The sequence below is a fragment of the Penicillium robsamsonii genome (assembly GCF_028829455.1).
Source record: "Penicillium robsamsonii strain IBT 29466 chromosome Unknown utg000001l_segment0_segment0, whole genome shotgun sequence".
Classification (NCBI taxonomy): Eukaryota; Fungi; Ascomycota; class Eurotiomycetes; order Eurotiales; family Aspergillaceae; genus Penicillium; species Penicillium robsamsonii.
This window is the reverse complement of record NW_026643219.1, coordinates 6,056,413-6,080,959: the sequence shown is the minus strand read 5'-3', so window position 1 is coordinate 6,080,959 and position 24,547 is coordinate 6,056,413. Positions and strand designations below refer to the sequence as shown.

General features: G+C 47.6%; 11 protein-coding genes across 11 annotated transcripts; 3 read left to right on the top strand and 8 right to left on the bottom strand.

Annotated features, from left to right (window-relative positions):
• Positions 1-136: 136 nt before the first annotated feature.
• On the bottom strand, positions 137-1,774 carry N7447_002367 (uncharacterized protein; the record flags this gene model as incomplete). The annotated part of the gene is made up of 1 exon (XM_057226642.1): positions 137-1,774. One exon carries the CDS (start codon positions 1,772-1,774, stop codon positions 137-139), a length of 1,638 nt encoding a protein of 545 aa, XP_057090658.1.
• A 1,982-nt stretch (positions 1,775-3,756) lies between these two features.
• Positions 3,757-4,437, top strand: N7447_002366 (putative isochorismatase family hydrolase; the record flags this gene model as incomplete). Its single annotated transcript, XM_057226641.1, has 1 exon — positions 3,757-4,437. One exon carries the CDS (start codon positions 3,757-3,759, stop codon positions 4,435-4,437), a length of 681 nt encoding a protein of 226 aa, XP_057090657.1.
• A 516-nt stretch (positions 4,438-4,953) lies between these two features.
• Positions 4,954-6,176, bottom strand: N7447_002365 (uncharacterized protein; the record flags this gene model as incomplete). The annotated part of the gene is made up of 3 exons (XM_057226640.1): positions 4,954-5,406; positions 5,473-5,725; positions 5,785-6,176. 3 exons carry the CDS (start codon positions 6,174-6,176, stop codon positions 4,954-4,956), a joined length of 1,098 nt encoding a protein of 365 aa, XP_057090656.1.
• A 1,609-nt stretch (positions 6,177-7,785) lies between these two features.
• On the bottom strand, positions 7,786-9,124 carry N7447_002364 (succinate--CoA ligase (GDP-forming) subunit alpha; the record flags this gene model as incomplete). The annotated part of the gene is made up of 7 exons (XM_057226639.1): positions 7,786-8,286; positions 8,352-8,434; positions 8,489-8,514; positions 8,575-8,637; positions 8,693-8,819; positions 8,870-8,898; positions 8,964-9,124. 7 exons carry the CDS (start codon positions 9,122-9,124, stop codon positions 7,786-7,788), a joined length of 990 nt encoding a protein of 329 aa, XP_057090655.1.
• A 266-nt stretch (positions 9,125-9,390) lies between these two features.
• On the top strand, positions 9,391-11,174 carry N7447_002363 (Elongator subunit ELP3; the record flags this gene model as incomplete). The annotated part of the gene is made up of 2 exons (XM_057226638.1): positions 9,391-9,694; positions 9,751-11,174. The coding sequence occupies 2 exons, from the start codon at positions 9,391-9,393 to the stop codon at positions 11,172-11,174; spliced, it is 1,728 nt and encodes a 575-aa protein (XP_057090654.1).
• Positions 11,175-11,711: 537 nt separating this feature from the next.
• Positions 11,712-12,243, bottom strand: N7447_002362 (uncharacterized protein; the record flags this gene model as incomplete). Its single annotated transcript, XM_057226637.1, has 4 exons — positions 11,712-11,789; positions 11,878-11,970; positions 12,077-12,134; positions 12,206-12,243. The coding sequence occupies 4 exons, from the start codon at positions 12,241-12,243 to the stop codon at positions 11,712-11,714; spliced, it is 267 nt and encodes an 88-aa protein (XP_057090653.1).
• Positions 12,244-12,539: 296 nt separating this feature from the next.
• On the bottom strand, positions 12,540-13,525 carry N7447_002361 (1-(5-phosphoribosyl)-5- ((5-phosphoribosylamino)methylideneamino)imidazole-4-carboxamide isomerase HIS6; the record flags this gene model as incomplete). The annotated part of the gene is made up of 3 exons (XM_057226636.1): positions 12,540-12,823; positions 12,880-13,066; positions 13,226-13,525. 3 exons carry the CDS (start codon positions 13,523-13,525, stop codon positions 12,540-12,542), a joined length of 771 nt encoding a protein of 256 aa, XP_057090652.1.
• Positions 13,526-13,692: 167 nt separating this feature from the next.
• On the top strand, positions 13,693-14,658 carry N7447_002360 (uncharacterized protein; the record flags this gene model as incomplete). Its single annotated transcript, XM_057226635.1, has 2 exons — positions 13,693-14,028; positions 14,083-14,658. 2 exons carry the CDS (start codon positions 13,693-13,695, stop codon positions 14,656-14,658), a joined length of 912 nt encoding a protein of 303 aa, XP_057090651.1.
• A 151-nt stretch (positions 14,659-14,809) lies between these two features.
• On the bottom strand, positions 14,810-15,275 carry N7447_002359 (RidA family protein; the record flags this gene model as incomplete). Its single annotated transcript, XM_057226634.1, has 2 exons — positions 14,810-15,102; positions 15,164-15,275. 2 exons carry the CDS (start codon positions 15,273-15,275, stop codon positions 14,810-14,812), a joined length of 405 nt encoding a protein of 134 aa, XP_057090650.1.
• Positions 15,276-18,118: 2,843 nt separating this feature from the next.
• N7447_002358 (uncharacterized protein) lies at positions 18,119-18,746 on the bottom strand (the record flags this gene model as incomplete). Its single annotated transcript, XM_057226633.1, has 2 exons — positions 18,119-18,325; positions 18,348-18,746. 2 exons carry the CDS (start codon positions 18,744-18,746, stop codon positions 18,119-18,121), a joined length of 606 nt encoding a protein of 201 aa, XP_057090649.1.
• Positions 18,747-20,301: 1,555 nt separating this feature from the next.
• On the bottom strand, positions 20,302-21,063 carry N7447_002357 (Cytochrome P450; the record flags this gene model as incomplete). Its single annotated transcript, XM_057226632.1, has 2 exons — positions 20,302-20,676; positions 20,851-21,063. The coding sequence occupies 2 exons, from the start codon at positions 21,061-21,063 to the stop codon at positions 20,302-20,304; spliced, it is 588 nt and encodes a 195-aa protein (XP_057090648.1).
• Positions 21,064-24,547: the final 3,484 nt, after the last annotated feature.

Genomic DNA, 24,547 nt, shown 5'->3' with positions numbered 1-24,547 from the left:
CACTTTTTATCATAATAGAGGAACTGGAAGTCAAGGCCCGGTTATAACCCTCCGACCAGTTTTGTGGCCTCTCCAAAGGCCCAAATTGAAGGGATGATGGTATGGTAGTCTTGCCATTTGAAAGGCCCGGCATTGGCTATGAAGAATGGTCATTCCAGAGTGCCTCACGCAGATACGGAATGGGGATTTTCAATACCACAATATGGCTCTTCGGTTGAGGATTTTCTCTTTTATCAATCCATGTCTTGAGGGTGTTGTAACTTCGGTTACCACCGAATTTGATGGCATATTCTCTGGCGAGTGCCCTTTGGCTCCATTTTTCGCCTGAATGGGCTTCTATCCAGGCCTTCGTCCAGGCAATAGCAATCGATCTCTCTTCATAGCTGGATATGCGATTGCTTTTTGGTGGTTTCTTCTGTCTTTTCAATAAATTGTTGAATTTCCGTCGTTTGACTGCACGAGGCGGACCCTCACTTTCGATGAGCGTATCAAGTCCGTCATGCGCGAGACTTTCTGGGAGTGGTACGTGCAAATTCATCTGGGGACCGTTTTGCGAAGATACAGAATCGATTGGAACGCCATTTTTGTTTTCCATTGGCGAAGATATGGACAAGGAGCCATTCGAGGCCATAGGGTTCACCGAGACGGCATTTCCAGTTTCTTCTAGCATAGAAGCACGACCTGTTGAGATGCCATTTCCATCCTCTGCTATTAGAGGCATCGAATATGGAGACCTCGAGGACAAAAGGTTTAATGAAACCACTGTGCCATCATCTGTGGCCACGTTACCTCCGTTGTCAGAGTTAGTGATCCTCTGTTGACGGCTGTAATGCTCGTGATCGTCATTTTCTGTCCCTTCGTCCTCTAGGCCCTCGTCCTCTGGCCCTTCGTCATTTGGACCCTCTTCATCTGGGCCCTCGTCCTCCGTGTTATCATCCTCCGACTCATCATCCTCCGACTCATCATCCTCCGACTCATCATCCTCCGACTCATCATCCTCCGACTCATCATCCTCCGAGTCACTTTCTCCCGACTCATCCTCACTCGAGTCTTCTGGGGAACTGTCCAAACTCACCGCCACTTGTCCATTGCGGTCGTCGTCTGGAGAGTCTTCCAACCCGCTTGCTGACCTAGATGGTGTGCGGGATATTATGCCAGGATCCAGGAGGGATAGAAGGTAACTCAGGCGCATCTTCATTGTCTGCTCAAGATTTTCTAGTCCTCTCGTATCTGCTCCAGTTAGATAACCGCTTGCAAAAGCTTGTGGGAGCGGGAAGTACAAACATTTTGGAATGTGAGACAGTTCGTTGGAAATATCAGACAATATCTCCTGGGTGACTTCCACCTCCCTTCTCACTTCTTGGTGACTTGGCCCCGAATTGGAAATATGGAGGGCGTGACGTCGGCAAAAGTCGACCCTGTTTTGTAATTGCTGGTCATGGAAAAACACCTTCCCTTGAATGAAACAGTGATATCCCTCACTTTGTTCCTGGAAATCGCCGTGACGAACAATGTCCAACCAACTAATAGATGTACTATCTGTTTCTTCATCTAGACATAAAGGGTCACATCCCATGTTCTTTTTCAGCGACCTTTCCATGTCATAGCTTTTCAGCGGCTGTTTCGAAAAATGCTGTGTGAAGGTTTGAGCTGTTTCGAGGACCTCTCCATAGTATCGAATGAGATCGTGACGAGGTAACTGGAGGTCTTTGAATCGGTGTAGAGGAACGTATCTCTCCGAACCCCAGCTGATGAAATACTCAGGGCTATCCATGCTGTTTGTCTTGGGCCTTTTTGAAGTCAGTCCAACTCATCATGCTCTGTCAGTTCTTTCACATACAGTACAGTAATTCCTTTCCTCTGTTGCTCAGAAGGGCTTCAAGGCCTCTGAGTATTGAAACCTGACTTTGGCTCAAGGCGGCTTCAAGGTTGGGATATATGGAGTGAAGAGAATAATGCAAAAAGAAAGGAAAAAAATATCAAATATCGAATGATATGTTTTAAATTTTCTCATACAGTGTGTACCGCGCCAACTATTACCAAGTACGCGTTATACCCTGGTCACTTTGATAGTGCCTGCATTAGGGTAGGTCCTAGGATAGGTCCCTCGACATGGACCTTGACTACCACGTAACGAATGGTATGTCCCGGATACATTTTATTTACAATTTCAAAAACAATAGAATAGATCCCATAAGTACGCATGTGTGAACCCCAGTTATCCCGGCCCTTAGTATGAACAAAAGCAAGCATATTCATTGACCAACCGTCACGAGGATGGGACAAAGCTCCTACATCTCGCTGTAGCGCGCCCATGATACCTATCACGCCTCATCCTTGTGATCTACAACATAGGGGGGATTACCAGGGTGCAGTATTTGGGGGCCGGTTTATATTTAGGGGCCCGGGGCCAATAGCTGCTGCTAGTGCTAGCCGATTACGATGATATGGCGCTTGTTCTGTCGTATAAAACGTGCCTATTATTTTCTTCATTATTTTTTAGCGTATCAATTTACTTAATAGGGGTGTATGTACGGCGTAACGCGGAGTACCTGCTATGCTATTTTCAACCCCTATCTAGCCTCCTTGGTGTTTTTATCATCCACACTCTAATTGAAAAAGCCCTATCAACCGCCAACCTCAAAAATATAGGTATACCAATAGACAAACACCTTATGTTAATTGCCATTAACCGTGTTATAACAGTGAGGGGAGGATAATTAGAGATACTAGGCTTCAGTATCCTAAACATTATATATTCTAGGCCCCTTCGAGTGGGAATTTGCCTGACTCGTGTAGCTTTTTTAGCGCAGCCTTTTCTTCGTTGTTCTCAAACTTTGGAGGTCAAAGTACCTAAAATGCGTTGTCCATTCATATCTATCATTTTCTATATATCATTGTTGGCAAATAACACCCTGGGCTTTTTGTTGGTGGTACTGCCGATGTTTCACCTTTTGGTTTGTTGATTTATCTTTTTCGTTGACTTCTGTCAATCAGCCGGACATAATTTTACGAGTCAGTGATTATTGATACACACCAAGCAACCTAGCTCAGTAATACCATGGAGTACTGCTATAACTGACAGGAAAAAGAATGCAGGGTGGGGTTTCAATTTACTGTACAGAGAGGCGGACAGGGTTAGGTATCTCCAGCATCGTATGTCAGTCTAGAAGCACACATTATGTCCTGAGGCCATCACCGTAAGTACATATACGTTAGGCATGCTCAGCGTCGCCGGTTACTTAGAGACCTCTATGGCGATGCTCGGGGTACGAAGCATTAACTGTCCGAACGTAGCAAATCGTACAAAATATAAGGCAAGGAAGCGCGACAATTTCCGAATTTTTTCAAAGGAACTATGGGTCGTATAGGCCTAGGCTATGACATTTTGCATAGGGTAACCATTTAAGCTCCAAGACAAAGCAGTGGACCTTAAAACGAAACCAACTGGCAAAAGAAATATATTGAGAAGCAGAAATTTTCTAAAGTTTCTTGAACTTTCTTCTCTAGAAAAGGGGACCAAGAAGCTAAAATCTGAAAGACTAATTCTTTTACTGGGCTATTATAAAAGCTTTTACATTTACCTAAAATATGAAGCTAAAAGGTGGTCTCGTAACGAGGCCCTCGTTAATAGTTGATTAGTGAGCTAGGTGAGTCACGCAAAAGCCCCAACTCTACCTAGAGCCATACAAAAAACTTTGCGAGATTCAACTTCATCAACATCTCCATCGACAATTAGAAGGCCAAATTGACAAAATGGCATTGGAATTTCCCCTCCCCACAGCCCTGATCCTGATAGACAACCAATCGAGCTTCTGCGATCCAAAGACCATATCCAATTGGGGCACCACACGCTCCAACCCGAAATATGAAACCAACCTCCAAGCACTTCTCTCTGCATTCCGAGCTGCGAGATCCTCATCCTCAACGCCACTAGAGGTGATCCACATTTTTCACTCCTCCACAACCCCGGGATCTCCGCTCCACCCTTCCAACCCTGAGGGTATCCGTCCTCTAGACTTCGCCACCCCTGCCTCAGATGGGTCGGAGCCTGTCTTTTGGAAAAGTGTCAATTCCTCTTTCATCGGAACTGGACTTGAAGCGCATTTGCGTGAAAGGGGGTTCCGTCAACTTATCATTGCTGGATTGACGACTGATCATTGTGTTTCAACTACCGTGCGAATGGCGGCTAATCTGGGGGTTGTGGATCGGTATCTTGGGGGTGGGCCCGTCCGCTTGAGATCGGATGGGACCCATGAGAATGAGGTGGAAGTTGATAAGGGGCGTATTGTGCTTGTCGAGGATGCCACGGCTACCTTTGGAAAGGCTGGAATTGATGCGGAGACTGTTCATAAGGTTTCTATTGCTAGCCTTGATGGTGAGTTTGCGGATGTATTTGCCACGGAGGAGGTTATTGAGGCCTTGAGTAAGATTTAAAACTAGTGTGATAGTGTCTGTTATATGACCCATGATCGAATGGCGGCGTCCAAGCAGATTGCAGTCACCACCATCTCGGAGCACGTGTATCTGAAAACAACAATGTCGCACGAATTCTAGAAATATATCCAAGTTAAAATCCAAGTCTCACTCTCGTCGAATTCTTAATGCTTGAAAAACATGAGTTCCAGGTGCTTGACTTCTCAATCTATGAATGCTGGATATCTCCATATTTCAACTTGCTACCTTTACTTTTATCATATAGTCTACAGGCATCTACAATATTTACAAGTCAGACTACAGAAACATGGACCGTCTCTCTCATTCACATGTGCATTTGTGTATGGCACATGCATGTTATATGAACAAACAAGTCAAAGAATACAGAACTATGTGGCGGGTTGCCACTACATGTAAACATAGCTGTCTTTGCCGTGGACAAGGATAGACCAGGCCCCAGGGCGCCTCTGGGTCCCAGCCCCCTCGCCTTTAGGCTCAGGTCAACTATCACAACTCTCACTTCCCCAGAGTCCTCAGTTTCTCCTCCAACCTCTCGATGATTTTTCTTTTGATGTCCGCAGACATCACGAGCTCGCAGCTCCACTCCTCGATGGGGTTCTTGTTTCCCCTATCGCTCTCATCGTCCCCGTCGAATTGCGATTCGCTGTCACCCTCCGCCTCTAATTCACTCCCCCCATCCTCGCTGTCCTCCCTATATCGTAGTTCCCACTTCTCCCACTCGTCCCACTCATCCTCTTCATCGTCCTCGATCGTTGGAAGAGGGATGGGTTTGGTGGTATCCCCATCCGTGAAGGGCCATGCCCACTGGAGGAGGACGTCCATTTTTTCGATATAGTCCTCCGCATCGAAGTTGAGTGCTGGGGTATAGGCCACTTTGAGTCGGCCGCCGTCGTAATACCCATGCAAAACTCGAACTCGAGCGTCGGGGAGGAAGGAGATGATCATTGTCTACATAGTAGTCAGTTAATCATATCCTGGTGAAGTGATTAGGTCTGGAAGAGCGTCTGGACTTACCGGGAAGTCAAGTTGGGGACGCTCATGTCGGTGGTACCTGCCGAATTGATGCTTGTGGTTTTTGAATCCACTCAGCATCCATCGAACAAGCACAATAAGCTCTCCCACTGACGGGAGGATGTCATGGTAGCACTCGTCGCTTTTCATAACGACGAGTTGGTGAGCGGTCTTTCCGTCGGCACTTATGGCTCCCTTTTCAATGGCGAAGCCATGCCGATCGTCGCTGTTGAAGGGACTTTCTTCTTCTCGCATGCTATATTTATCAAAGCTTAGTTTCGAGCTACTTTATATCTATTGGGGATTTAGACTTACGAGACCAGCTCCCAGCAAATGGGGATTTTGTTGCCTCCTGGGGATTTGCGGAGGTAGTTCGAAAATGCCCGGTGGAGTTGATGGTGCATCTCTTTGGGGACGATGTCTTGATCATCCTTCATCTCCCGGGCCCATGTGAACGGGTCGTCCAGGGGGTCCTCGGGATCGAGGGCAGTGTTGGCGATTTTGAAGGTGGTGTGGGTGTCGGGGGTGAAGAATTGGATGAGGGAAGGATCGGTGTCCCCAGTCCAGAAATCCATCCGGTGGATCTCAATATCAGTGTACTGGTTTGATATATAACCAGGTTCCAGGTGGCAGAGCTCTCTGTGAAGCTGCCGGAGTCTGTGCTCCTTTTGCTCGAAGAGCCAAATCCAGGGTGGAGTAGGGCACATTGTGATACCACGGGGATGAAGAAGTATGAAGAAGGAAGAAACAACGAGAAGGTGCAGACAACTGGGGCTCTTTTATGTTTTGCCTGAATCGAATCCTGGTTCTGCTCCGATTTCCAATTCAGTATCGATTTTGCGTGAATTAGACTAATTCCAGTCTATAAAGTTTATTCTTCATGACTGGAGTGCATCCGCTACCAAATAGGGTAGCAGACTGTCTCCCGCTGGGCTGTGTGCTAATATACAATAAAATATATAGTTTATACGTCGCCATGGCAGACGATCTAAAGTCCTATGTGCTCCGACTCCCATCCTGGTCAATGTCAGGGGGCATGAGGTCGGCATGCTGTACATTCTATAAAGTATATACCCTAAAGGGAATACTATATAAACTGTTCATGTATTGGGTCGTTGGTAGACCATTGATGCATAGTATCATAAGCAAGAGAGATAGAGTCAGAGGGCTATCAGAATAAGATGAGGATTTAGTGAAGAAAGATCGATCTTATAGTAAGAAGTAGGTGAGACTGAAGTGAAGAAATGCTGGTTTTACTAAATAGCAAATAGAACTGAGATGAAAGGTATGGAGGTAGTTGGTTGATATAAGAAAGATCAGGTGTAGGTACCAGGCTTCTCTTATTATATAGAATGGTATGATACGTCCCTTGACTCCTAGAGCTCATGTTCTATACCGAGAGTCATAAACTTCGATGCTCCAACATATGACCTGGAGGTTGTTCTTACCTCCTGTCAAGTTTCTGGTTATGCCAACCCAATGGGCAGGTGAAAGCCACCATGACAATCACAGTGCATAGTCATGGAAGGATCACATTTGAAAAATGGGATCTGAATGTGCTCAACACACAATCGTCCCCTCTCCTTCACAAATGATGGGGACTGTGAGAAATCCTGCGCCAAAATGTCCAAAGATCCATGGACGCATCGAAATACCGCATGAAGGTATTTATCTTCGAAAGAAGGGAACTGAAGACACAAATGACATCCTTGCAGACCAGTACACCATAGCTATTGCAGAACAAATCTGGACCGTTCAATTCGGTTTGGCGAAACACAATCATTCTGCCTCTCGATAATACCTAAGGGTAAGCATGCAGTGTCCTCCCGTTCCCTTGCCATTGCTGTGTTTAATCAGATCTCATAATCTTCCGTTCAGGAAGGACTAGTAGCTGCATTGACGAGGCATCGCGCTTCTGTGTAAGTCCGAGGTTTGGAAGGCACAACGTCCCCTCGTCTTTCGGATCTTGCTTTTACGCCCATCTGTTCTGCCATCTGTTCTTATGGGTGTATATGATAATTAGAAGCACATTTAATATGAATACGGGACCACTCAAGGAGCCTGCTTTGTGGACTTCAAGAAGATTGGTTCCATATCTTTCCATATTTCTACCATCTACTCTGCACAAGCAGCAGTAATAATTACACGAGCATGATTACTTCAAGGATCTCTAACACAAAGGAGAAACAGAATACAGGAGCAGCCGAAAAGGAACAGCCCATACAACCCCATAGTATAAAATGGCACATATACCTCGGAAATCCCTGGCTTCAAAACCAGGACAAGACACGCGATGCATCATCAGGAGCGACAAATTTAAACAAGGTCGCGCTTGACGAACTCGGCAAGGAGGGTCTTGCCGAGGGAAGCAGGGCTGCGCTCAACGATGACACCAGCATCGGTGAGAGCGGCGATCTTGGAATCAGCACCACCCTTACCACCGCTGACGATGGCACCGGCGTGACCCATGCGACGGCCGGGGGGAGCGGAGATACCGGCAATGAAGGAGACGGCGGGCTTGTTGTGGATGTTGTTGGCCTTGAAGAACTCGGCAGCGTCCTCCTCGGCGGAACCACCAATCTCACCGATCATGATGATACCGTCGGTCTCGGGGTCCTCGAGGAAGACCTTGAGGCAGTCGATGAAGTTGGTACCGGAGAAGGGATCACCACCGATACCGACGACGAGGGACTGACCGAGGCCAGCGAGGGTGGTCTGGTTGACAGCCTCGTAGGTCAGGGTACCGGAACGGGAGACGATACCGACACGGCCGCGCTTGTGGATGAAGCCGGGCATGATACCGATCTTGCATTGACCCTAAAAAAGAGATGTATGAGTATTTGACGCGGCTCGAATGATTGCAGGTCGGAGTGGTAGCTTACGGGAGCGATAATACCAGGGCAGTTAGGACCGATCAGGCGGGTCTTGTTCTGGGTCTTGAGGATATCGGTGATGCGGACCATGTCTATATGAAATTAATCAGTTTGCGCGCTTCAATTGATGGTCGATCGATCCGTACCGTGCTGAGGGATGCCCTCGGTGATGCTGTTGAATGAGAAGCTGTCAGATGAAATTATTTACAGGGGAGCTGCATTGGACACGTACCAAACAACGAGGCCCATCTCAGCGGCGATGGCCTCCTCGATACCGGCAGCAGCAAGGGGAGGACTAAATTGCAATTAGCATTGTTTTGTTGATAGTTCGAAAAAAATAGTTATCATACGGAACGAAGATAGCAGAAGCTGTGGCACCGGTCTCCTTCACGGCATCGCTAACGTTGGCGAAAACGGGACGGTCAAGGTGCATGGAGCCGGCCTTCTTGGGGTTGGTACCACCAACGACATTGGTGCCTGTCCTGTGTAAGCTGTTGTTTTGATGCGATCACGAAATGAATATTTACCGTAGGCGATAGCCTGCTCAGCGTGGAAGCTATATCAAGGTCAAATGTCAGCATCATGCGCGTGCGATAATGATAGCGCGGTGATTTCACTTACGTTCCCTGCTTTCCAGTGAAACCCTGGAAGATAACACGGGTGTCCTTGTTGATCTTGAGGTTGTTCAAGGTCTCGCTGTAGGCAGAGGTGGCCTGAGTCCGGCGCTGGGTGGCACCGACATTGCGAAGGGCCGAGAGGGTGTTACGGCGGAAGGCCTGCATTGCTGCAAGATATGTATGTTTTGAGGGGAGAGGTGAGGGTATATGGAGGTAAAGGGGAAGAAAAGAACGGGATAAAGGGCAGGTGTTCGGGATGCGTACCCGGGAGTTTTCGTTCGGGATAATGATTTTACTTAAGCGGAAACTCACTTCGGGCGCAGGCCTCGGCGACCACATTTTTCTATCTAATCAACCTCACCCCCACTAAACAAGCAACTCGTCGATTTTGGTTCAATCCCCCGCCTAAGCGCGGTGTTAATCTCTTCGCCATGGCTACCATGACTATGACCTCGCAAGAAATCAAAAGGGCCGCCAAGAAGAACGCAAAGAATGTTCCCGAGAACGAGCGATTCATGCGAGCATGTTCTGATATTGCAAATGCTCTCATTCAGGATTACGAGTCGCACAGGGACTCTACAAAGCCCAAGAAGGATCTCAATCTTAACAAGTTGCGGGCGACCTTTTCAAAGAAGCACAGCTTGTCCAGCTCGCCACCATTGACGGCCATTATCGCGGCAGTACCTGAACACTACAAGAAATACATCCTGCCAAAGCTGATTGCGAAGCCGATCCGTACGTTTACTTATCCCAGGTTGACAGTACTGGACTATAGTTAACCTCATTCATAGGAACCTCCTCTGGTATCGCCGTGGTGGCGGTTATGTGCAAACCCCATCGATGCCCCCACATCGCATATACCGGTAATATCTGTGTCTATTGCCCTGGTGGCCCCGACTCCGACTTCGAATACTCGACTCAGTCATACACTGGATATGAACCGACCTCGATGCGAGCGATCCGCGCTCGTTACGATCCGTTTGAACAGGCGCGAGGACGTGTGGATCAGATCAAAGCTCTCGGTCACAGCGTGGACAAGGTGGAATACATTATCATGGGCGGAACCTTCATGTCGCTACCAGAAGATTACCGGGATACCTTCATTTCCCAGCTTCACAACGCGCTGAGCGGATACCAAACGGATAACGTTGACGAGGCCGTGCTGGCAGGCGAAATGAGTAACGTCAAGTGTGTGGGTATCACAATCGAAACCCGGCCGGATTACTGTTTGGATACACATCTAAGCAGCATGCTCCGCTACGGTTGCACCCGGCTGGAAATCGGTGTGCAGAGTCTGTACGAGGATGTTGCGCGAGACACCAACCGCGGCCACACCGTAGCAGCTGTAGCTGAAACATTCAAGCTTGCAAAGGATGCCGGTTTCAAGGTTGTCAGCCACATGATGCCTGATCTGCCAAACGTTGGAATGGAGCGCGATCTCTTCCAGTTCCAAGAGTACTTCGAGAACCCCAACTTCCGTACCGACGGTCTCAAACTCTACCCCACACTTGTCATCCGAGGCACCGGTCTCTACGAACTCTGGCGCACCGGCCGATACAAGAACTACACACCCAATGCACTTATCGACCTTGTCGCACGAATCCTCGCTCTAGTCCCCCCATGGACCCGTATCTACCGAGTCCAGCGCGATATCCCCATGCCCCTTGTTACCTCCGGTGTGGAGAACGGTAACCTGCGCGAATTGGCATTGGCGCGTATGAAGGACTTTGGCACAACCTGCCGTGATGTCCGCACGCGAGAAGTTGGTATCAACGAAGTCAAGAACAAGATCCGTCCATCGCAGATTGAGTTGATCCGCCGTGACTATGCTGCCAATGGTGGCTGGGAGACTTTCCTGGCATACGAAGACCCGAAGCAGGATATTCTCATTGGATTACTTCGTCTGCGCAAGTGCAGTGAGACTCACACTTTCCGCCCTGAGTTCACGGGCCAGCAGACGAGTATTGTTCGGGAGCTTCACGTCTACGGTTCTGCTGTGCCGCTTCACGGACGTGATGCCCGCAAGTTCCAGCACCGTGGCTTTGGAACTTTGTTGATGGAGGAGGCGGAGCGTATTGCCCGCGAGGAGCACGGTAGTCGCAAGATCAGTGTTATCTCCGGCGTGGGCGTGCGTAGCTACTATGCTCGTCTCGGTTACTTCCTCGATGGTCCTTACATGTCCAAGATGTTGGACCCGTGGGAGGACGAAGAGTAATCACCCGATGGAAAACGAAAAAGCAAAAAAGCAAAAAAGAAGAAAAAGAAAACCAGGTGTCCAGCTGAGGCTCGGTATCTAATTCTGCATCCACTGGCGTTGGCGGTCTCACAAAAACTTGATTTTACTCTCAACGAAGGACAAATGATTGAATGTCTATACCAAATTTTATCTTTAGATGCATCCAATGGGCCAAAAAATGAAAGAGCTGGTAATTATGAGCGCTCTATGTACAAGTCACAGGTCGGCCATCTGTGTATTCTAGCAAAGGAGACCGGGAAACCTGCCCGCTAACGCCTTTCAAGTTCAGTCCGAACCTGCTCGTAACATAAGACCAATCCGGGTTGCACAGAATGGACATGGGTGATCTATGCTCAAGAGGATTGAAACAATCATCTCGGCCTCGAATCACTCCCAACGCATGAAATCTAAACCATCGTATTGCACTCAAGAAACCCCGGGATAAAAGCTCAAATATTGAAAATCGACAAATAAAGGTGTCGTCAAGACATCGAAGGAAAATGGACCAAAGTAGTTTCAATGAAGTGATATAGCACCTCCCCTGCTGTCTCGCATGTGAAGGTAAGCCTGGAAACCGCAGAAAACGAAGAAGCCCTGTAAGCCAGAAAAGCGCATTGTCAGTAATTGATTCCTGTCTCGTGCAACGAGCCCGTCGGAGCTCAGCGAGGGGGTTTTGACGTACAGCGTAGACGATCACAGCGACGTAAATGGAGGCGGCGACGGCGGGACCATCTTCAGGTTCATCTTTTGATCCGGTGTATGCGTGGTTGTTGCTCTACATTGTGGAACTTATTGTTAGCGGCTGAACACCATATTATGTAGGTTTGTGACAATGGGTGTTTCGAGGGTCTGATGGGTCAGTCGGAGGTGGGAAGACGTACGCTGTATAGCGAGCCGAGGACTGAGAGAATGACGATTGCGAAAACGGAGATAACGACGCTGTTTAAGACGCGAGGTGTTAGAGCGATAGGACTGTCCGGTGGATGCTGTTTGGGATGGGGGGAGCGTACCAAGACCAGGCGTTCAAGACAGAGACGACGGGCTTCATGTTGGCGGTTTAATGGTAGGTAAGGAGTGTTGCAGAAGCACGAGATAAGTTGTTGGAGAGAAAGGTCGCAAATCGGCTAATACAGAGAGTTGAGGTTGAAGACTCCAAGGTTGACATACGGAGGCGGGCGGACCTTCAGTTGATGGAAAAGCCCCTAAACCGCTTTGGGACAAGTCCAGACACTTCTGTGACTCGCTCTCCTTGTTTATTTTGTCTTCGAGGTATGAAGATGAAAATAGTATTCAGCTCATCATTTTATTTGGTATAATCTATTCGTTTTGATTCATGTTCTAAATTTAATGCGTTTTGTTCCATTCGATACACTCATCGAACGTCACTCCGGAGCCGCCAAAGATATCTAGCGCGCTGCCAATCGTCAAATCCACTCTTCCCTTGCTACTCGTGTGGACCTTTTCTAGATCTTGTAAATGGCGTGCACCTCCTGCGTAGGTCACGGGAATAGTACACCATTCCGCCAGTCTTGAAACAAGGTCCTCATCAACGCCTTGTTGCAGGCCCTCTACGTCTGCAGCGTGGATTAAGAACTCGGCACAATATGGTTCCAGCATTGAGATCGATTCTACACAGTGTCAGTGAGCCAACAATCAATCCAGGTTCAGCACTGGTAGGACATACCCTGGTTGATCTCCATCTCTGTGATGGTTTGCCAGCGGTCCATCGCAACGAACCAAGTATCGTCTTTTCTGCGGCAGCTCAGATCCAAGACCAGCTTTGACTTGTCACCGCCCAGAGCAGAAAGGACCGACTCAAGTCGCTCGAGCGAGAACTTGCCTCCAGGGAAGAGGAATGAAGTGATGATCACCTATTGCCCGCATTCCGTATGATTAGCGTCATCTGACTATTGCTATGACGGAGCGCAAGAAACAGGAACTTGAAGTAGAATGATAGATATCATTGGGTTCTTGGTCAAGCACAATGCCAAGCGAAGAAATAATAATTTATCTGGGGTCCAGGCGCTTACCTTGTCTGCACCCTGATCGATCCAATATTGCGCATTCTTATCGGTGATACCTCCAGCCACTTGTAGCCCACCCGGCCATGTCTTCAACGCCTCCTGGGCTGCCTCTTCATTCCCTGGTCCAAGCTTCACGACGTGCCCACCGCGCAAATCGTGCTTTTGATACAATCCCGCATAGTGGCTGGCCGGGAACTTGGATACGTAGTTGGTCTTCAGGTCTGCGGCCACTTGACTGAGCGTACCACCCACAATCTGCTTAACCTGCCCTGAATGCAGGTCAATGCACGGCCTGAACTTGGTCATTTTCTCTGGCGAATTGGAGAACAAGTTGATTCAGTGACGCTGTGCCGGCGACGAATGAGTCGAGGGGCAGCTTATCTTATCGCACGTGAACACGAGCTAAGTCCGAAAAACTTTTGGGCCGAGACGCGAGTGTTTGGTTTTATAATTTGATCGACAGCACATTCACCATGGTTGTGAAACGAAAGAGAGAAACCACTGTGGTTTCCAAGCCCAAGGCCAAGGAAGACAGCCCTCCTCCAGTGGACAATGCGCAGGACGTATTCCGCAGATTATTCGAAGCACAATTCGAGCCACTCGATTTGCCAGGCCCTACCGCCAAACCTACAAATTCCGATGATGAAGACGAGATTGGCGATGACTCTGATCTGTCTGGGTCGGAAGGTGACTGGGATGGGATGTCCGACATCAGTGACGAGAGTAACCAAGTCGAGGTGGTCGAACACACAAACACTTACGCGGCACCAGAAGACCGAATGGATAAGAAGACTTGGAAGGCCTTTATGGTATGTGCTACATCTCAATGCGTTGAAAGTGCATGCTAACACTGAGACTTTTAGAGTGGAAAACTGTTGTCCGACTTAGATAAGCCGAGCACCGAGCCAGAGCCTACATCTAAAAAAGAAGAAGAGGAAGACGCCCACGACTCTGCGAACCTCAAGCACGATCTTGCACTGCAAAGACTACTCAAGGAGTCACATCTTCTCGACTCTGCTGACGACCTCGCGCCCACTGGAAAGAACCGTTTGAAGGCTTTGGATATGCGCATGCAATCCCTCGGAGCCAAAACTTCGCTCTATGCGCAAAACAAAATGCCTACTGCGCACCGACGAGGCATCAAAGCTAAGGCCGAATCAAAGGAAGAGAGACGTCGCCAAGAGGCCAAGGAGAACGGCATTATCCTCGAAAAGCCTAATAAGGTAAGCAAATCGAGCAACAATGGGCGAAGAGAGCGCGGTGTTTCCGGAGCGTCCGTGGGCAAGTTCTCAGGAGGCACATTGAACCTGAACAAAGACGACATCGCTCGCGTCCAGGCGTCAGGACGCCGTATGATGGGTGGGAGAGGAAAGGGCAAAACAAGAGGCGGCCGAGGTGGCAGAGGTGGTAGAGGTGGTGGCAGAGGCGATAAACGCTAAGATCACGATATTTGAGAAAGGGTCTTCTCTCATTCTTAGGCTAACATGCTTCTTTCATGTGGCACTGCCTACCCACGCTACTTCAACATAAGAGCTACATGGGTTCATGATCCACAAAACATCTCACACCATGTCCACTCCGATTTCGATCTCACGGGTCATGAGCTACAACTTCAATCTCAACCCGCATATCATCCTCGCCAAGCCTCGTCACCCCAACACACGTCCATATAGGCTGGTGATTTGGCATCCATTTCTTGAAATTCCGCACCATCGCCTCCAGGGCCTCGTCATTGATCGGGACGTGGTACGAGCTCACCCGAAATACCTGCTCCCAGCCTTTTCCTCCAGCATGCTTCAGGTTCAGGTCCACATTGGCAAAAGCTTGGTCAATCTGCGCATTGATCTCTCGATGGATCACAAATGTTTGCGGATCCCAGCCGCCTATTCACGATGTATTAGTACGGTCTATTCATTCAGAAAGCGAGGTCTCGTGGCTTTTTACCTTGGCCTGCGCATTCGATGCGATCGCCAACACGGACGGCTTGGCTATAATAGAAGTCTCGCTTTGCTTTCTGGCCCCAGCCGTCGTAGTTGAAGTATTGGAGGTGGGACATATTCAATCAATAGAGATAATGAACCCCCTTGATGATTTATAGATCTTTAAGAATGTAAAGGCAAGAGAAAAGTAAGAGTTTACGAGAAGAGAGGCTCTCTGGAAAATCTCTTGATGCGTGGAGAAAGAATGGAGACTATCTACTATGGAAGACTAGACATGGTGGGAGTGAACAATATGGGTCACGCGGCCGCTGACAGAATGCTTATTAACAAAATCCGTAGTTAACACTCAATTGGGATAATAATAAGTACAGCTGGTCAATGTTTTGATCTCTACAAATAAATTCTCTTCCACTTTAGCTATTGGGTGGGATATACATTCCGCCGGATAACATACGTCATGCATTTTATAGAATGAGAGGCAATGAATATTAGAAAGAATCTTGCAGCAACTCCTAATAACATATATATCTAGATCTGGCTTTGTCTATCTGTGGCCTTGTTGATCCGAACTAACTAAATTTCCAAGGTCGACCTATAATTATGTCGTGCATCGAGTTTGGTACTCCAATTGGACTACATAGCACAATAGAACAAGAAGCACACAAGTGTTATATTTGCCATGTAATAAAGATAGACAATTAGACAATATATTTGGTCTAATGTTTAAGCCATGGTAGTTCTATGGCACCATCTCGCATTGAGTTTGCGAATACTCGGACTACTCGAAGTCATCATGGCTCGGAAATTTACATATGTACCTATACGTACCGGATTTTCCCTAGCGGGTAGGGCTTTCCTATTTGAGCTGCCGCCGCTTTTATGAGGGTGCTCAGGCTCAGGCTCACTGAGTAGATGTCAGCACGGGCTCAGATCAGTGATCATGCTCAGATCAGTCACGTGTATAATCACTGATGCTCAGTGAGTGATCATTGGATGCTCTCTGATTACTCAGTGATGCTCAGTGTCCAATCAGTGAGCAACACTGACGCACTCAGCCCGCCGCAGACTATACCTAGAAAGGATACATAGGGCCATTTATACTGTGATAGTTAGTTCGTTGATAGTATTGCTGCTGCCCTCATTTTTTTAAGCACTATATCTCACCAAGAAAATACGTCATGACCAAGGGGCGTAGGATAGAGCGGAGAACTCCGTCCGTTTCAGGGTGTTATCTCCTTTTGTCTTCTATGAAGCGACATATCTGTCTGCATTCACACCATATACAAGGAATGTGTTTAGACTCGACAATTTGTGTTTCCGGACGAACAAATGAGCATTATGTAGAAGGCCAGAGTCTAGTCGAAATTCTTCAAGCCAATTCCTTGGAGAAAGCAAAGCTGGCATCTTTGGCTCCCAAGCACGGAATACCAAGAGATCAATCAACTGATAATGGATAGGGGAGAAGTCTGTCTTAGTATCTACATGGATATATTCATACTGTAAACGGCGGACCTGTGAATCACTACATCGGATTAGTTTTGCCTTTTTGGGTTTAGCGCCCCAATACGCTGTCAACCAACCTTCAATGCCGACATAAAAGACCCGTCTCGGCGTCCTGTTCTCTTCTGCACCTTCGGCACAACAGGACGCTAACCCCACGCGTCCGCCACTCGAACCCAATAATCGTTCGGACAGTGGGTCAGGTGATCAGCTTATGCTCTCGCCACAGGTCGATGGCACGGGAGATTCAGTGTATACCGTCCCATTGACCATTCCGTTCAGCGTTGGGACATTGAATATTTCCCGCACAACGGAAACGAAGATGATGGCTCAGCTGTTATTGTGTCAATTGCAAAATTTACATCAGGTATGCTAGGGTCTTGATCGACGGGTCCAGGGTGCTGAGAATATGCGGGGAGAGAAGAACCTATGTGCAGGGTCCAATGCGCAGCTCCTAGAGAAGGTGGGAGAATTGCAACGTGTGTTGGCGGCGGTCTGTACGCAGACACCGATGTAGAATATGTGTGCGACTTTTCAAGAAACAGGAGTGGCATATTGATGATCTGGTCTTTAGTCTCCAGGCTTCCTCTTTATAACGTTCTTCTTCTTTTAGGCTGTAGTCATGGTCTCAATCGTTGGCTATCTGCCCCGGATTCGGACGCCTTTTGGCCACCTGCGCAAACCCGTTTCATTTCATTCCTGACAAAGCCGCGGTCAATCCTGGACACACTCCAGTTAGCCAAGACGAGCGTGGGACAAGAGGGACTCGGCACAACGAGCGTTGGCGAGGGCTATCTCGTGTTCTGGCTGAGTCTAGCACCGCTCGCGTTGGCTGTGACTTGGCTGTGACTTGGCTGTGACTTGGCTGTGACTACTCATATGATGAAGACGCCGAGATCGAACCCCCATTTAGACTGTCTGCTTCTGCTCATTGAATAATCCAGACTCAGCCGCAATGGCGGCCTCACTGCGCAAGCTCATGGGACCAAGGCATTTTGGGGCGAGGAACAACGGGAGATGAACTCAAGTAAGCTCCATGTGGCCTTGGAACTACGCGAGAGACACCTACGGCAGCGATGGAGGTGTCGAATCGAATTGGGTGGCTATACTTTCCACTGCAAGCAAAGCTAGCTAGGTAGAGCAATGATGACAGGTATATATCTCTTCAACCTCCTACTCCCACTTTCTCCTTCTTTCTCCACTATATCCATGGACAGCTCGTCCTTCTAGTATAACAGCGACACAAAACTGGGAACAGTAACAGCAAGTATGACTTTCTGAAGCAGCTGACCGGCTCTTCCTCTCGGACAACGTTAGCGTGAAGATCTCCGCAAATAGTTCTTCCAGTTGCTCCCTTGTGATTCCTCAGAGGGAGTTGCATATCTTGGCGGCAAGTCAACGATGAGATCCAAAGGGTTTTCGCAACTACCGGCCATCAACCCTAGCAGAGAAGCGGTCTTTATTCGATTGTAATACCATGCACGGATAGATTTGTAATCAAGTTTGAAGGACTCCCGGATTTGGGATTTCTGCTCAGGGTCGAGTGCAAACCCCCGGGCTCTCTCGCAACAAGAACATTCCACGGTACAATGACCAACTGCAAATTTCCGTTCTGACTGGCGATGAGAACAGCATCCACAGTCTCTGCCACAACAGCCTCCTCTCCCTATGCAATCTTCCACAAGTACTTGATGCATGTACCATTTTGGCTGTGAGCGCCAGAAATCGATACCTCTGGTCAGCGGGCCGTCGTCATACGAAGACCTAATCTCCCACCAACGTCGTTCTAAGGTCCAATATTCCGTCGAAAGTGTCGACAATTCCTCCTGTAAGTCCTGAAGAACAGTCACGTATGTGTCTTCCTTAGAGAGATGCCCTATTTTCTCTTTCAAGGCTATCTCGCGTTGAGTATTCTCCCGAAGTGCAACTTCTGTCTGCAATAGCCCCCTTAGGTTAATGGGGCACATGGATGGATTATCTTCGTCGGTGAAGGTAGCGTATCGGTATCTTTGAAGAAGACATATATCTCCAGAGCTTTCTAGATCAAGCTCTTCGTCGGATTTGTCACCCCACATGTAGTAGCGCATCTTGAAATATCGTTTTACTCAAGAATGTTGGGATGTTGGGTCTGCTAAAGGACCTTCGGATTGGAGGTTGATGTGAAATCGAACAGATTACCTGTTGAGTCCTAATTGCAGTGGAGACATTTCCAGGGATATCGGCTAAAAGTCAAATCGCCGGGCCTAAGAAAGGAACCGGCCGTGGGCTAGTATTATCATGAGAGCAATCGTCAGGATGACGGGTATATAAAATTGAAGCCAGTGGTGAGCAGAACATACATAGGTTTCTGCAACTCTCTAAGACAGAAATTTGAGTGACACACACGTAATAACGAACCTATCTATCTATCAGAAGTGGCGGCAAACAGACACATCAGAACGCATGATGTGAATACTGATGTCTTTTCTTTCTCCTTCATGAAAGGAGAGAGGGCACTGCCATGCTACGGGAACCAAGCAAAACGTGACATTATCCAACATCGTCAAAGACGAACCCTACCTAGGTAGTGAGATGCCTACATAGCAGGACATCCTCTAGTCCGGATTACGGCTACACCACGGTTTTACTTCCTCGAGGGTTGTATACTTTACTAGACCGAATATTACTCTATAACATAAACGGGTAGCTACTATCAATCCCCAAAATATAAAGTGTTTACCAGTACGGTTAACAGTGGTTTATGTGACCCTTATCACAATTGGTCTCACTATGGTACAAAGGTAACCTGGACTAGTGGACTTAACGCTATGTACAAGTAAGGGTAAGAATGAAAGAAAGACTATAGAAGTCAAAATAAAAGTAAGAGAAAGGTGAATAAAAAGTATAAAAAAGTAATAAAAAAGTGAATGAAAAAGTGAAAGAAAAGTAAAGAAACACTGAAAAAACTTGACTTTCGGCATTGACGGCTCATCGAACTCTAGATCCAATGTTAGTCGTTTCCATTGCCAGGCAATTTCAGATAGAGGATTTCGCCGTGTTCAGACCTTGGTATGTATGTTTTATAAAATGCAAGTAAATGGCTTTTATATCTGTTTCATGTTAATGCTTAAGTGTACTCCTTACTTACAATTCAGGCCAGCCTTCCTCCATCGGAGTCATCCGGTTAAACCGGCGATTGCGGCAATCTTCGCAGCCGCAGGTATTGCGGTTGACAGGGAAGGAGCGTCTCGATAAATCTGACGATATGCAGTGTTTGTAGCTCTTCTCTGGGACATGTCCTACCTACTGTTTGAACTCAAGTTTTCTGACCGTGGCCTGCACGCTCTCTGGGTATACGACCCAGTAGTATGGATTTCAAAAAGGGCGACGTGCTGGCCCAGACAACCTCGCGTCCCGGCCCCGAACTAGTACAATCAGACATTGAACGTACCCGGCAAGTCGGCCAAACGTGACTTACACTAAGCAGACTGGCTTCAAGCTTTCTGGTATGCGACGGTTCGCCTTCCAACAAGCGACTGGGACGCCACTGATCCGCATCAACACCCCATGTCGGCTTATAGCGGTTAGTAATATATGGACTCATGCCAACCACGGTGCCTCCAGGGTAAAAGTGACCACAGATTGTGGCTCCCTCCGCCGGAACTACTCGTTCAAGAGGCATAGCAAATGGAGCGTCAAGCCGGAGTGACTCTTTAATGCAGGCGTCGAGGAAGGGGAGGTTCTGCAGCTCATGCCATTGCGGGAAAGGTAGAGTGAGCCCGGTGGCAGTGCGTTGCTTATCTCGCAGCTCGGCCCGTACCGTTTCCAGTGCGTCAGGGTGACCACAGATCGAAGCATGGAAGCCGTGGAGTCGGCCCCTCCAAGAATATTGTCAAAAGTCCAGGTTGACACAAATCGAAGTGGCACATTATCCTTTCTCTCCTGGGCATTGTGGTAATACCCGAGGAAGTCACAGTCGGCAATGGGTCCGTCGACGTTTGCATTGGAGGGCGATTTGGGACTTTTCCGATGTTCTTCCTGACGCTCTGAAATACTCGCCAAGACGTAGTCCAGCAGAGGGCAATGGCTTCGCGTTTGAAAAGATTTGCTACCCAGTTCTTATGCAAGAGCCAATCGAGCCATGGTATCTGCGTCATCTGCAAATAGTTGAGTCTTGCTCTCTGTCAAAGTCCTTCGTCATGTATAACTTACGGGTCCGATAATCAGGTTTGCCCTGTTCACGTCGTCCATGATGCCGTGTAAGTCTCTCCCATGCTGAGCGTAGCCATATGGCCGGGAGAATGTCATCAAGCCCATTGTATCGTAGGATAGAGATTTCATCCACTGCGTCACATCGAACTGTGCTCCGGTGGGCACAAACCGGCGATCAAGCTTGTCAAAGAACATTTGTGAAGCACTATCCATTCTTGGCTCAAAGGAGGATACAGCGTACGAGAGCGAATAATACATAGAGATGTGCTGCTTCGTCTCTCGATGTTTCTATCGCTTAATTCTACGAATAAGATATTATATAATCTTATTATTATCTAGTTTTATAAACTCTTCTAATAGCTAGTTTTAGGATATATAAGTAGTATTAAGATTATAGTTATTATTCTTATTAATAGCTACTCTAGAAGTCTCTACTGTCCAAAGCCCGATTAGGGGATCGCCGGACTGGTAAGCGAAGTATTCCGAGGGGTATTCCTAGGAACATAGGCTGAAATAGTAAAATGGCGGGTCAATTGAATAGCCCCACTGTGAGATTTTTTACTTAGATAGGATCGAGACCGCTAGGACGAACGGTCACGTTGATTGCGCCCGTCCTTTTTTGATGGGCATGGGAATGGTTGCACGTGATGGGATTAGCGTGTCGCATTTTATTGATGTAGCTTGCTCATGCCGCTTAACCCTATACTCAGCGAGCACTCAGTGAGCAAATCAGAGTGCTCAGATGATGATCAGTGAGTGGATCGGGCTGATTATGTAATGGCACGTGATCAAGTCAGAATACTCAGGGGCGTGCTCAGTTTTACTCAGTGATCGAAAAGTGGCAAGAGGTGAGCACTAAAACGGAAAGGGAAAGGTTTTGAGTGCCAGTCATTATCCGGTACATATGTAGATAGATATCGTAAAAACAAGGGATTTGTTTCACCTGCATCAATGTAACCCTCTGGACACATCCTGAGTTTGTAAATACTCCGCAAGGATCCTGAGTTTATAAATACTCCGAGAGGTGCAGCGCCAAGTACTCACTTTCGCGACGCCAAGGTCTCAAGACCTTGATCAAACGATACCAACGAGTCAAACTTACACGAGAGGAATATGTATGCAGCCGAAAACATAATTCGCTCAATGTACAATATAATATACTCCGTACTTCGAATCAACAACCTGGCCCGGTCATTATCGTGCGAGATCATCTCCACACACACCACAGCGCTATCAAATTATGCTTTCCGAGAACAACTCACGACATGGCCGGATACACACACGAGCTCCATATGTCGACAATCAATGGCCTTCCGAGGGGCCCTGTAGGGCCGACTTTCGGGATATGAATTCGGGATACCGCGTGTCGGTGCACAGGGCCCTATCTAGAGTTTTGTTCTGGGCCCAACAACATCATGCCAAGCAGTCCTATTATATTAGGTAGCACAAAAACGAGAGGGCGAGGCTTTAATTTCGAGGGGCGCTTTTAACGTTTCTGCTAATGAGACATTCAGGCGATTGAAGAATGATAGAATGATCGGCGGTTTGGTAGAGGATCCTAAGGACGTCGCTTCATCCGATGACGACATGTCGGGGTGTCTTTTGCTGTAAACTAAACAACCTTACATTCTTCCCACTCTCTGGAATCCTTGACATTATGTTGCTTGTCTGTGTTAAGTCCTTGTGGCAGAATCTGTCGGGAAAGCCAGGGGCTAGGTCGGATCTGCAAATCCCCTGGTCAATGCGCTTGTTTATTGAAGCACCAGGCCAGATAGATCAGACACAGCCTCATATGCTCGTAACACCGATGGATTTGAAATGACAATATTTGCTTTCTTTGCTACTATCGCTGCGGAGTAGCTCCATATGAATACTCCGCAGACTGCGTTTCAAATGAGAATTATCATACTATCAGGGGGATCCACTTGATCTACCAGATTTAAAAGCCAAAGTGGGTAGAAACTATTGTTTCAAGGCATTTTGAGAGAATACGTAAAATAAAATCCAACTGTTTACAAGACAACTAGGAAAGAAGAATCAAAAACTTGTATTGAGAGATATGCGGTGCTAGAGATGGCGTCAACAAATGTGATTCGCGATTGAGCATGTTTTCAATCACATGAAGTTCTTAGGCGTATATTCATTGTATAGATTAATTCTTTTCTCACCAAAGACGCTTCTCAACTCCGTTGCGGCTGTGGGGCCGAGATCTATGTACCGAGCAGATTTGGATATTCTTTAGGAAGATCCTCGTTACAACGTAAACGGGTACCTTGCTAGATCTAGCCACGCCCGGAAGTTTATCACCACGATAAGTTTGGCCCAAGTTCACCCAAGACCTAGTTCAACGTACAAAATGTATGATACGACTCGGAAGGCTTGGAAATAAAAGCTGGAACCCTACTCCAGCCGAGGGGGCCAGACCCCTATATTGCTTAGAAGTGGGGGTATTGCATCTTTATCGGTTGTGATGTCGGGCCAATCTACGAATGAAACCATCCAACGTGCACTACGCCGTAACGGAGACGGTATCGGGTGCCCGAGGATCGGCATGCTCTGGGTGTGGCGGTTAGGTTGATACGGGACCGTTCTCGCTGTGAAACTAGAAGCTTGGCATTGGGCATCAAGATTGAGGTCTATCAAGTTGCTATGGAAAACTACAGCCTTATAGGGTAGACAGCCCTGGCCAGCCTTAACCGAGTTATCGGCAGGATCAGAGACAGAAAAACACCCCGAAAGTGTAAAACAGACGCTCAATTGCGAAACGATGTGCAAGTTACTGATCAATCGTAGTCGATGACGAGATCTTGGCGGCTCCGCTGGGAATTCTAGGGGTGTTGCGCGTGGTGCATCAGTGGAGTCAGATACAAAGATTAAATGTGCGTTCCACCAAGCTATATGTAAAAGAATATTCAAAGGCTTGCACAGGGGGCGTTTTGTGGGTCCGATCGACACAAAGATTGACACCATTTGTGCATAGTATATAGTACGCATGTATGTAGTACCTACGTCGTACTCCATAGAAGCCGTTCAATCTGTCGATCCTCTTCTTTCTAGCGCAAACTTTGTCCCGAAAGAAAGTCTTAGACGCATTCTTTCTCCTATCCATATCTGGCAATATAGCTACATTGGTGAATAGCCTGCAGGTATCATGTATCTGGAATCATAGTCCATCATTAAATGTGATGCTAAACTCTGTATGGAGAGCCCAATCCCCCCCCTTTGCGGGTTCCGATTGGTGACTTGTGAGCAGCAAGGGCCAACATCCCCTATACAGATCTACCAAGGGGGAATGCACACGTAAGTCAATGGTATATCCTGTCCAATAATCTCCTCTGGATCAATATTGTCCAGGACAAATGACGAAGCTTGGCATTTGCTTGACGGATAGTTATCATAAGGGCTGGTATTCACACGTGGAGAAAATGAGACCCTGAAACAGAAATCAGATTTCAGAGATATGTATCCGCTTTGGCAAGACATGGATTGGAGGCTATTAGTGGATTGGTTAACCAGCTTATCATACATCCTGATCCTGTAGACTTTCGGGACTTTTAGGACACGAAAGATGCTTCGGAGCCGAGCCGAGTGAGCATATGTAGGTGTTGAACAGACTTTTCTCGAGATGCTTTCTCCGATTGTAAATCTTGAGGGTGAAATCGGGCCTGTGGGCTGCACATGCTGTGCAGATCGGATT